A 12,817-nucleotide genomic window follows, 5' to 3' on the forward strand; every position below is an offset into this window, starting at 1 on the left:
CTGCTAAAACAAGCTCAGAGAGCAGGCTGCAAGCTGTTGCCACAGGGATGATCTGGATAATGAAGGGGGAAAAGCATCCACACAAGGAGTCCCTGTGATGCATGAGGCCAGTGACAGAGATGATATCACTTGGTGAAACTCTAAGGAGTGCTTCATCATAGGTCTGGTAACAAGCACATACTGTCAGCCTTGCTTCCTTCTGTTCTACATGACAGGTAAAAACCAGGAAGGTGGTGGGTTCAGGTGCCTGATTTCATGGGTCTGGGGCTTAGCTGGGAATTAGGAAGTTGGGATCTTTAAGAACTAGATGTAGCACTGGCCAAAGAAAACAACTCAGGAGAAGGATGGAAGCTATTAAGAATCACGACCTGAATCATGAAAAATGTTTAGAACTGTTGTTTATTTCCAATTATTCCCACTTCTTCACCCTGGAGTGGCTACATTACATCAAGGAAGGGGCCCGTGGCTTCATGAGGAAGGGAACTGGCACCCATTTCAGACTTCCCACACCGAAGAGGTGGTCCAGCAAGGCCGAGGGAGCTCAGGGAATGCTCTGGACGGGCTGTGCTTCAGTGGCCCCGCTTGGTGGGATTCGCCTGGCTTCTGTAACAGAGCAGTAGGAACTGCTGGCATCACACGCCTGATTCCCTCCATGTGTTCCGGGTTGGAAATGAACTAATCAGAGCTAAGATTGGAAATAAACTTATTAGATGAGCTGCACAATTTGGGCCTAAATTGCCCAAACACTGATGCAGACGCAGCTGACGAAGCAAATGTTCCCGCATACTGCCAGGCCGGTAATTAAGCTGTACGCAGGAGCCTTTCAAAGACGGGGGCTTCTGCTCACCCAGCTTCAGAAAGAGGAAACAGATAAGCAAGGAGAACAAGGGGCCTGGCTGCTTCCTCCCAATCCAACTGTGCCTTCTGGAAGGCAGTAAGCCCCTCTGTCCCCACCATCCTGCCTGCTGTCAGCTGCAGGGCAGCCTGCGTGTTGGGAGGTGCCTCACTGCTCACGAGCCGCTGGGGCACGGCAGTGGGCGCCGGCAGCTGATCGGATCATTTACTGGCCACGGCGGAAAGCTGGTCTCGGATGCGGCCCAGCCCATCCAACATAGTGTCCAGCGTTTCTTTGCTCAGCTCCATGGTGACAGCTGAGATGGAGGGTTTGTCTCCGCACAGACTGGGATCTTCCTGGATCTGTAAAAAGAACATGGCCTGGAAAGTCAAAGCTGCCTCTCTTCCTGTCTCCCCGTAAGTGGACTGTGAGCCCCATCTCAGTTCTGCTGAACCTCTGCAGAGAGGCTCTTTGCTGAGAGCTACAGAGAGTACCAGCCCCCGAGTCATTTAGCAACTGGGGAGAGTGAAGAAGATGCCCAGAGGCCTGGGTCAGTTTCTATTTCCAATGAGTACCCTGGGTGGGCATCAGAGAAGGCCAGGCCAAGGCTCATCCACCTCTCTGACACCCTGTCAGCATTCAAGTGAGAAAGCATCACATGTGTTTACATTGGTACTTTAAGAACTGGGCTCCGCTGAGTATGGTCGCTCATGCCTGTAATCCCAGCACTTTGGGAAATCAAGGTGGGAGGATTGCTTGAGGCCAGGAGTTCAAGATCAGCCTGGGCAACAAAGTGAGGCCCCATTTCTACAAAAAATTAAAAAAAAAAAAAAAAAAGCCAGTCATGGTGGCACACATCTGTAGTCCCAGCTACTTGGGAGGCTGAGGCAGGGGGATCACTTGAGCTCAGGAGTTTGAAGTACAGTGAGCTACGATCAGGCCATTGCACTTCAACTTGCATGACAGAGCAAGACCCTGTGTCTTTCAAAAAAAGGAAAAAAAAAAGAGAAGTGGGCTCTACTGGGTACATAAGACACTCCATTGGGATGCAGAAAAAAATATTACAACTTCTAGTTATATTTATTTGTATCTTTAAAAAAATTAAAAAGTTAAGCTTTACTAATATTTAAAATATTTAGTTGCTAGAAGCACCCTTACTTCTTCATTTCCTTACAGGTGTTGAATTTTTTGGTGTCTGGGTAAGTAGATATAGCGTTACATTACCTAGTTTTAACTGAACAAATCCTACAAAGTGGATATGTGGCTTAAAAATCTCCTGAAAAGGAACACCAGTGAGGCCAGGGAGCATGAGCAAGGAAATGAGAACCTGACACTTCTCCACCTGCTGACTGAAGCTGTTGATCAGCCACATCAAATAGTGACACAGTGACGGCCTAATCACATTGGACAAGAAGTTGGTTCAAGTGTCCAAAATTATCAAGCAGGTTATTTGAAATCTGAACATACCCCTCTATTGTTAAAGATAAACTTCTAAGAGTATATGGTAAGTAACCTTTAGGTATCAGCAAATTATTTTTAAAATATTATGTTTTGCATTTGTCTTGTTTTAAAATTTCTACTTTTAGTGTATGTTTTATTATGTCCACAATATGTTAATACGCCTACACTTTGTAAATAAACACATGCATGTAGGGGATGCTATTTATTTATTTTTAATTATTATGGGTACATAACAGTTGTATATCTTTATAGAGTCCATGTGATGTTTTGATACAGGCACACAATGTGAATTAATCAAATCAAGGTAATTGGGGTATCCATCACCTCAGGCATTTAGCATTTCTTTGTTAGGAACATTCCAATTTTACTCTTCCAGTTATTTTAAAGTATACACTAACTTACTGTTGATGACAGTCACTTTGTTGTGCTATCAAATATTGTTCCTTCTATCTAACTATATTTTTGCATCCATTAACCGTCCCCACTTTATCCCACCCCCGATAATTTTTTTTCTTTATGGGATTAGAGGTCCCCAAACCTTGGGGACTGGTATATAGATGCCCCCCGGCACCACGTCATGGCTGCACCCTCTCTCTTTCTACTCAGCATGGCAGCGGACATACCTTCATCTGGAGCAGGCAGGTGGGGACGGCCATGCGGCTGATGCTGTCTGAGGAGGTTTTGATATCCACTCTCCAGTCCAGGTCGACCAGGCGTGGCAGAGAGACTGTGGAGGGGACAGCCCGGCTCAGAGCTTATGCCACCCATGTCCACCAAGCCTTTGCCTTATGACAGGCAGCAATGAGGGTTGTACACGTATAATACATTTGATCTACGCTAGAGAGACAGATGGGGCCCAAGATCCACAGCAAGTCACGGGCCTCACTCATTGCTCTGTGCCACCTGCACTTAGCACTGATCCCCTGTGGCAGCACCTCCAGGCTTCCGCCTGAACACCCAGCCCTCGAGCTGTCAGGCCAGAATGAGAAGTGACACAAGGCAGAGAAGTAGTCATGGCCTAAGGCTTAGGAAACATGTAGCTTTAGCAACAGTGGTAAGAGTGCTTGTTTCAGAGATAAACAGACTGGCTTGAATACAGGTTCTACCACTCGCCTAACCTCTGAGCCTCTCTTTGCTCGTCTGGAAAATGGGGATACTCTCAGCCTGGCTCACAGGGATATTGGGAGGACGAAATGAGCTAACACAGACAAACTGCTCCAGCACCGTGATTGGCTCAGAGCAAGTACAATGACCCTATATTAAACACATACTTTTATTCAGTCTTTCAAACTGATTTCAATTACTGTTAATTTTTTCCCCAATTGAAATATAATTATTTTAAGTACTTTACTTTCTGCTTTGGGTATTTCTGTATTTTTTTTTAACAACATGCCTATATAATAATGTTTATAATCAAAAAAAAAAAAAAAAAGTAAAGAGTGGAATTAAAAAGAAACAATGCAACAGACAGAGTTTGGGTTGGGACTGGATTCACTGTGGTTTTTGCCAAAATCTCTGGTCACCTGCCAGACTTTGAGCTGGGGCTGGGGGAGGGAGTTAGGGAGGGAGGGGCAAATTTCCTGGTACTCACTCTGATTTGCTTGCGCTTCAGCTCTCCAAGTAGATCTGTTTAAGAGGGAAAGATGAGGAAAAAATAATTGAAAAGGGATGAGACTGAATCCTCTGATAATGAGAGAGGCATCTAGACCCAGGTCCTTCCTGTGATCTTCATATCTGTAATCACTTCCTACCTGGAAAGGACTGAAGAAAACCTCCCTCCAAGAAGCAATCTTTTGTTTATTTGTTTTACAAAGCTCAGTGATGTTAGGCCATAAGTGTTGTTAGTTAGTTTTCATAGTTTAGGACAAAAAAGAAGAAAAGGCTTAATGCATTGTAATCTTATTGTGATACTGTTCTCAAGAACAAAACAGAGAACAGGTCTGCTTGTCCTCTTTGCTGAGTACCTACTACACAGAATACTGCATTTTCTGCAAAAACACATCCAAACAGACCTGTCTAATGCTACAGCAAATGGAATAAAATTTGGTCATGGATTAGAAAGTTCTTAATAAACAACGAAATCCTTGGTAAATAAGCATTACCAGTTACTGCTATTAGAGAGGTCTGTTAATCCTTCTGCTCACCAACAGTATAATTCTGCCAATATTAATAAATTTTGCTTAAATTTTATATGTTTAAAAGAATCTGCCCGGCCAAGAAAATATACAGATAATTCACCAAAGAAATAAAAATGACCAATAAATGTATGAAAAATAAATTCAACATCACTAATGTCAAAGATATGTAAATTGAAATGAGGTACCATTTGCCATTAGTGGAAGCTGGGAAAAAATTTAAGAAGTCTCCTCATATGGAGAGAGGGGCACACTTGTGTCCTACTTGTGGAAAAATAGTTGGTGCAATCTTTCTGACGGCCAACTTGATAATATAAGGCCAAAGGCTTCAATATGTCCATCACCTTTAACCTAGTAAGGAAAAAATTAAGCATATGACCAGCATTTTCATTATAAATTGTTCACTGAAATAAAAAACTTCCAATAACCTAATGCCCAACCCTAGGAATTTTAAAATTACACTACGCATAATTTCTTCATATAATAGAATACATTTAACCATCACAATGATACTGAAGGTAAATATTGACCTGAAATGTCATTATTGTTAATATTGTTAACTGAAAATGAGCAAGTTATGAAATGGCAGGATCCCATTTTGTTAAAAAACAAAAACAAAACATCAACATCTCTCTATATGTATAAAGAGAAAAAAACTAACAAGTCCTAAAAGGCTTTCCATTAAGGAATTAATACTGCTAACCTCTGGGTGGTAGAGGTCTTTGTGCTTATCCGTGTTTTCTAATTTTTCAACAATGAATATATTACTTCTAGAATAGGAATAAAAATAATGAAAAAATATAAAAGTTAGAAGGAACTCTCAAAAAAGAGCACTTACATGTGTTCTAGGATGATTTTTGTCAGCAGGTTTTTGAGGTTTTGGTGGAAGTTTTCTGGAAAGAGAGCCAGAACCCCCTCAGCAGAGGACAGGTCACGGAATGCCACCAGCCTAGTGAGGCGGTGCAGAGCCTGGAGCAGCTGCAAGATAGACAGGCCACCCTGTAGCTGCAGGAGAAGCAGATGGAGGGGGCACGAGACAGGAGCCAGGGGGAGGGCTCTACACCCCACTACCCCAACTGCTGCACACTGCCACAGTCATTCCACCAAGTCACATGAGTCCAGAGGCCTCTGTGGCAGATGTTGATGCGCCACCTGCCCTGGCCTGGCGCTGAGTTCACCTGTGGCTTTAGAAGACAGGTGCAGCTGCCTGACCTAGAAAGCTGTCAGCATGCCAGAACTCTCTACTTGTGGGCAAAGCATTAATATGTTCCTTTTCCTTCTGCATGAGAATCTGACCTTCAGTTAACTTTCTAGTGCAGTTTCCCTGGTAACCTGAGAGCAGCAGAAAGTCAGCCGTGTTACTAGGCAACACTGCATTGGTCCGAAGCCTCCGAACTGAGAGGACTGCATAAACACCTGGGGGCCTGTAGCTTCGGGCTGCCCTGAATGTGGCTGCAGGCTCCTTGCGAGAACCTACAGCTGTGCTTACTGAACTGTGACAAGAGATATTGGCTCCTGTGGAGTGTGGGCTTTGAATCCAGGGTGGTAGGAGTCTCATGTCCTTGCCCCTAAGCTGTCATCTGAGAGGGCAAAGAGAACAAACAGCTTCTGACCGCTGTGTGGACTCCTCCTGTGGAAGAGGAGTGTCTGACCCTGCCCCGCTGAAATGCTGTCTTCCCATCCTATGTCCTTCTAAGTGACTCTGCAGCTTAGAAGTATTGCTTATGGTAGTCCTGTAAATAGAATAACACTTGGCTGAACCTCAGAAAACTCTCTGGAGCTAACTGTTTCTCTCCTTTAGGGCTTTCTCTGATATCACTGGAGGTTGCTTGACTGCAGAGACACAACCAATAGGTGAGGGGAAGTTAACCCTCCATCAATGAGGGGTGGGTGTTAGTAGATAAATGCCCCAGCCTCCCTGTCCTCCAGGGGTTCTGACATGTGTTCTACTTGGTTTCTTACCGGATCCCAGGATTGAGACCCAGTTTTCCATAGCAGCAACTGCTCGCTAACACACTCTTTTATTGCCTCGCTCACTCCCTGCTTGACTGTCCTCACTCCCTCCTTTGTGCTTTCTAGAATCACCTCCCAAATAACCACCCAAGTCCTTGTCTCTAGGGGAAGTCAAAGTCAGTCTGTAACTCACTTGCATAATCTTGCCTCTGTCTTTTACTTTTCTACTGAATAAACAAAGCTTCAGATTAAAAAAATAACAATAACATAGGCCCATTTGGATGAAGAAACTTGTGTTTTACAAACATATTTGCCTTGGAAAGATAAGTCTGTCACTGCAACGTAACTTAACATGGGTCACCTTATTCTTCCTCTTGGCCACCTGCTGAGATCAGGTGAGCTGAGAAGGGGACTTTCTGTGGGGCAGAGGGATGTGACGGAGTGAGGGAGCCTGATGCAGCCCAGCAGTGCACACTTCCTAATCTTACTCAGGTCTCCAAGCTTCTGCCCAAAGATCCCTGAAAAGTCTGCCCCACACTTTCCAGATGACAATTTATCAGCATCGGCGCATTATAGGTTGGAAAAGAAAACCACAGAAAGGTTGGCTTTTGTCCACATTGTCTGAGTAATTAAGTCTAAAATGGTCAGGAGCTCTGTTCTTGCTACAGTTCTCCCATCCTTGTCTTTCTATCAAAGGAAGGGTAGTACAAAGATAATGGCTTTTAGGTTCACTAACATTAAAACAATCATTCTCAGTTTGCTATTATGTCAACAGATGTTTCAGAGGGAAATTTTCCTTGGACTTAGCAATGACTGAGAAGTCAAGAAAGAGACTAACAAGAGGACCAGTGGCCAAAGGTCATTTCTGACCATACTTACTTGCTCTGCCTCCTCCTGGGTCGCGGACAAGCTAGAACACGTAATATCCAAGAGTTTTTTCGAGCCAAGGGCTGAACTGGAAAAGCTCTCTTGACACAGCTGCCTGACAACATCTTTTGAGGAGGCCTGTGAATTAATTCACAGATGGGAAAAAAACTCACTCAGACTCTGAAAATACATGTTTCTGGATAACACTGTCTCAGTCATTGTGTGACACCTGTAAGACTTAAGATATAAAGGTATATAAAACATCCATTTCTGGTAAGATCAAATAGATGTACTTTTCCCTATTCTTTCTACTAAGTATAATTAAAAATCCTAGACACTATATAGAAAACAAACACAAGTTGACTCTGGAAGGGGGAGAGAAGAAGACAGATCTGCTAGGGACCTTGTAATCCAAGGAATGACATGATAGTGAGCTCCCTGGGCTTTCTTTTTTGCCTTTTTTTTTTTTTTTAAGACTGAGTCTTGCTTTGTTGCTTGGGCTAGAGTGCCGTGGCATCAACCTAGCTCACAACAACTTTGAAATCCTGGTCTCAAGCGATCCTCCTGTCTCAGCCTCCCAAGTAGCTGGGACTACAGGCATACACCACCATGCCCGGCTAATTTTTTTTTTATATATATATTTTTAGTTGTCCAGCTAATTTCTATTTTTAGTACAGACGGTCTCGCTCTTGTTCAGGCTGGTCTCAAACTCCTGAACTCAAGTAGTCCTTCCGCCTTGGCCTCCCAGAGTGCTAAGATTATAGGCGCAAGCCATGGCACCCAGCCCCTTTTGCCTCTTAATATCCCATACTTTGAGCTGAATGAGAGGGCAAGCTGGAAATGACAGTGGATGCAGAAAAGAAAATCCCCAACAAATCCCTGCTGTCTCCAGCCAAAGGACCAAGATTAGAACAGCCTAGCAAGAGAGAAGACTTTTGGACAATAACTGCTCTACTCCAGCCAAATATTACGGAAAGAACTGTCGCCCCATGCCCACCTATGTCAACAAAGGCTGAGTGGGAAGCCTAGACTTGAGTGAGAAGCCTTATGACGCTACAACGAGGTACCCCAACACCTTGACTAGGGTGGTATCAGAGAAGGCAAAGTAGGGTGCCTTATCCCCACCAGGTAACAAGCCCCACTGTCCTGTGGTACTAGCAGAGACCACAACAGAAACCAAGTGGGGAACCTGGACTTCTACCTCCAACTGGTAGTAATGAGATGGTACCCTTTGCCCTGCCTAAACAGTGTCAGAGAAAGCCAGATAAAGCATAAATTTAAATCAGATCCAGTCTCAGAATATAATATGAAAATATCTAGGTTTCAACAGAAAATTATTCATGGAACCAAGAACTAGAAAGATCTCAAACTGAATGAAAAAAGATAATCGATAGATGTCAACACTAATATGACAGATGACAAAGAATTTAAAGCAGCCATGATAAAAATGTTTCAACTAGTAATTAAGAACATGCTTGAAACAAATTTAAAAAATTGAAAGTCTCAGCCAAGAAATAGATCATACAAAGAAGAACAAAATGAAAACTTTAGATCTGAAAAACACAACAACCAAAATAAAAAACTCAGTAGATGGGCTCAGCACCAAAATGGAAAGGGTAGAGGGAAGAATCAGTGAACTGAGAGACGGGTCAATAGAAATTACCCACTTTGAATAACAGAGAGAAAATAATGAATAGAGCCTCAGAGACATATGGGATGATAACAAAAGATCTAACATTCATATCATTGGAGTCCTAGAAGGAGATGATAAAAGAGGTCAAGACTGAAAAAGTATTCAAAGGAGTAACAGCTGACTGCTTTCCAAATTTACTTAGAGACATAATCCTATACATTTTGAGAAACTGAATGAACCCTAAAGAAGATAAATCCAAAGAAATCCATACCAAGACATATAATTAAACTTCTGAAAATGAAAGATAAAGAAAAAAAAAATCTTGTGAGCAAAGAGAGAGAAATGATACCTTATAAGAAAAAAAAAAACCAACAATCAGAATGACAGCAGGTTTCATATCAGAAACCATAGCAAGAAAGAAATGGCACAGTATTTTTCAGGTACTAAAAGAAAAAAACTCAATCTGGAATCCCACACCCAGCAATAGTATCCTTCAGGAATGAAGAGGAAATCAAGACATTTTCAGATGAAGGAAAACTTAGAAAATCTGTCACAAGATCTATACTAAAAGAACAGTTAAAGCAACTTCTCTAAACAGAAAAAACAATAAAAGAAGGAACTTTGGAACATCAGAGTATTAGCCAGGGTTCTCTAGAGAGAGAGAACCAACAGTTATATATGAGAGGGGATTTATTAGGGGGAATTAGCTCACATGATCACAGAGGCAAAGTCCCCTGATAGGCCATCTGAAAGCTGGAGGACCAGAGGAGCTGGTAGCATGGCTCAGTTCAAGTCTGGAAGCCTCAGAACCAGGGATGCTGACAGTGCAGCCCCCAGTTTAAGGCCAAAAGCCTGACAGCCCCCAAGAGGCCACTGATGCAAGTCCCATAGCCCAAAAGCCCAAGAACCAGGAGTCTGATGTCCAAGGGCAGGAGAAAAGATGTCCTGCACCAGAAGGGAGAAAGAGAGCAGAGAAAGGAGAATCCCCTTTCTTTTTCCTGTTTGTCCTAGCCCAGCCCCCAGCCGATTGAATGGTGCCCACCTACATTGAGGGAAGGTCTTCCTATCTCAGTCCACTAAGTCACATGTCAGTTTCTTCTGGAAATACTCTTATAGACACACCCAGAAACAACACTTCACCAGCCATCTAGGTATCCCTCAATCCAGTCAAGTTGACACCTAAAATTAACAGTTACAATCAGGAAGAAAGAACAGGGCAAGCAAAAATATGGATAAATACAATAGGCTTTCTTGAGTTTTCTAAATTATGTTTCAAGGTTGAAGCAAGAAATTTAACAATGTCTATTAAAAATTTTTAACACTAGTGTGGCTGTAAACATACATAGAAGAAATATTTAATACAATTATATTATAAATGAAGAAAGGTAAAGGGATATAAAGGGAGGTAAGGCTTCTATACTTCACCCTAACTGGTATAATTATGGCACAATAGACTGTGATAAGTTATGTACATACAAAGTAATACAATTAGAGGAACCACTAAAAAGGCTACAAAAGGAAATGCGTATTAAAACAAATGGAATTCTAAAAAATGTTCACATTACCCATGGGAAGGTAGGAAAAAGTAAAAAGAAACAAAAATCGAGGACAGAAAACAAAACAAAAAGGTAGACTGAAAGCCTTTATATAGGAATAATTACATTAAATGTAAATGGTCTAAATATATCAATTAAAAGACAAGAATTGGCAGAGTGGATTAAAAATCTGACTCAAATACTATCGATGAGAAACTTCCTTCAAATATAAGATATAAGACAGATTGAAAGTAAAAGGATGCCACGTAAAGATGAATGCAGAGATCTATGAGCCAGAGTATGCCAAAGATTGGCAGCACACTAGCAGATGCTAGGAGAAAGACATGGAACAGACCATCCCTCACAGCCCTCAGAAGGAACCAATCTGGCTCACACCTTGAGCTTGAACTTCTGGCCTCCAAAATTGTAAGACAATAAATTTCTGTTGTTTAAGCCACTCAGTTTGTGGTACTTTGTCATCAAAGACCTAGCAAACTAATACAGCCCCTATGAAGAGGATGCAATGACAGCCTACAGACTAGAAGAAAATATGAATCTATAATTATCTCAAAATAAAAAGTTTAGGTTTTTTTTTTTTTAAAGTACACAGGACAACAGCAATGAAAATGAACGAACTACTGCTACATAATGGTAAGCAATAGAAGCCAAACACACAACTAAAAGTACATGCTGTATTATTCCATTTATGTGACAATCCAACCTGGGCAATATTAAATTCTGTTAGAAGCAAAGATAGTGATTACTGTTGGGAAGGAGAGCTCTAGATTTCCAAGCCCAGCTCTGTTAGTTCATTCACGAATTCATTGAATAGCTATTTATTGAGCATATGCGGTGTGCCAGGTGTTGTTCTACTTGTTGGGCACACACTGTGAACAACAGAGTAAATGCCTTTAGGAATGGAGAAGGTGAATGAACACTGAAGAGGCCATTAAAAAATAAAACCACGCATGGCAGCTCAAGCCTATACTCAGGAGGCTCAGACAGAAGGATCACTTGAGCCCAGGACATCAAGGCTGCAGTGAGCTATAATCATGCCACTGCACTCCAGCCTGGACAACAGAGCAAGACCCTGTCTCTAAGAAAATAATAATAAAAAATTAAAAAACAAAAATAAACAAATAAATAAGGAGTGTGGAGATGTATGCCTGTAGTCCCAGCTACTTGAGAGGCTGAGGCAGGAGGATTGCTTGAGCCCAACTTGGGCAACATAGCAAGAGCCCCTTTCTAAACAAGAAAAAAAAATTTAAATAAACAAACAAGTAAAATAAAACACAGATTACTACATAGACTGATGATGTCGTGCCATGAATTGGCTAAGTGTAATTAAGTCAATGCTCTTCAACTGGTGTTTACAAAAGAAAAAAAAAAAGAAGGGAGGAAGAAAAGGTTCCTCATGGATCTTACATTCTTATGAAAAATAAGGACAACAGGCAAATAGATGCATAGTGTCAGCTAGTGACAAGTTCTACGAAGGAAAATAAAACTACTGCTTCTTCTAAAGCGGAAATCAGAAGTTAAAATTTAATTCCAACCCATCATTTTATTTGAACTTTACAAAGTCCTATGAAGTATGGCCCTTTCAATCTCATTCTGGCCCTTCCACAAGCTAAAGCGAGTATAGAAAACCCAGGCCTCGGGGGAACATAGAACGCACACCTCAGAAGGCTGGGCAGACACCATGGGAGAGAATTTCTCAACTATGGAGCGCATACGGGCTGCAGGATGAAATAAGGAACTGGTAAGGCGGATTCAGCAATTACCACTCAAAGCACCAATCCCGAAAACCAGTCCCAGAGTCTAATCTAGGGAGTATCTGTGTAGCGCCTTCATGTCCATTGTTTCATTTTTTTTCTTTCACCTTCCTATCGGGGCGGTGTTGATTTTGTTTCTGCTTTTAAAAAGCTCAGAAAGGTGCAACGATTTGCTCAGGGTCACACAGAAAACTAGTGGCTCCAAATCAGTGTAAATTTATTCCCAATTCCTGCTGCATCCATAGTCTCGGAGACAAAGAGTCGCCTCACGCCGTTCCCACCCCTCTAGTTTACCTTCAGCAGGCTCTGGAGCGCTACAAAATGCTCCGCCGTCAGGGCAGCCATCTTTCCGAATCACGTGACCGCAGCTACCGGAGAAGGAGGGTCACGTGACCTGGTCGCCAGCGCGGGGCATGCTGGGGGCTGTAGTCCTTCAAGGTGGAGGAAGCCTTTCGGGTTGTGGAGTTGAAGGCGAGGGAGGGAGGGAGGAAGAAGGGCGCGGCGGCGGGAGGGCTAAAGCCGGGGACGCAAGGACTGAGGGCCTGGGAGGACGCGGGCAGAGACTGGCTTTCAGGGGGAGGAAACTGGCTTGACTTGTCTACTTAACAGATCAGGGAAACTCTGGT

At 42.6% G+C, this 12,817-nt stretch overlaps 1 protein-coding gene across 3 annotated transcripts; it reads right to left on the reverse strand.

Annotated features, from left to right (window-relative positions):
• Positions 1–404: 404 nt before the first annotated feature.
• Positions 405–12,536, reverse strand: COMMD9 (COMM domain containing 9). 3 transcript variants are annotated; one of them, XM_069469824.1, is made up of 6 exons: positions 12,486–12,536; positions 7,264–7,389; positions 5,270–5,409; positions 3,888–3,922; positions 2,920–3,023; positions 405–1,197 (listed from the first exon to the last, which is right to left on the reverse strand). In XM_069469824.1, exons 1-6 carry the CDS (start codon positions 12,534–12,536, stop codon positions 1,057–1,059), a joined length of 597 nt encoding a protein of 198 aa, XP_069325925.1. In that variant the 3' UTR covers positions 405–1,056. The 3 variants fall into 3 exon arrangements, with proteins under 3 accessions (XP_069325925.1, XP_069325927.1, XP_069325926.1); XM_069469826.1 differs by lacking the exon at positions 7,264–7,389; XM_069469825.1 differs by lacking the exon at positions 3,888–3,922.
• Positions 12,537–12,817: the final 281 nt, after the last annotated feature.

This window comes from Eulemur rufifrons, chromosome 6 (genome assembly GCF_041146395.1).
Source record: "Eulemur rufifrons isolate Redbay chromosome 6, OSU_ERuf_1, whole genome shotgun sequence".
NCBI classification, from domain to species: Eukaryota; Metazoa; Chordata; class Mammalia; order Primates; family Lemuridae; genus Eulemur; species Eulemur rufifrons.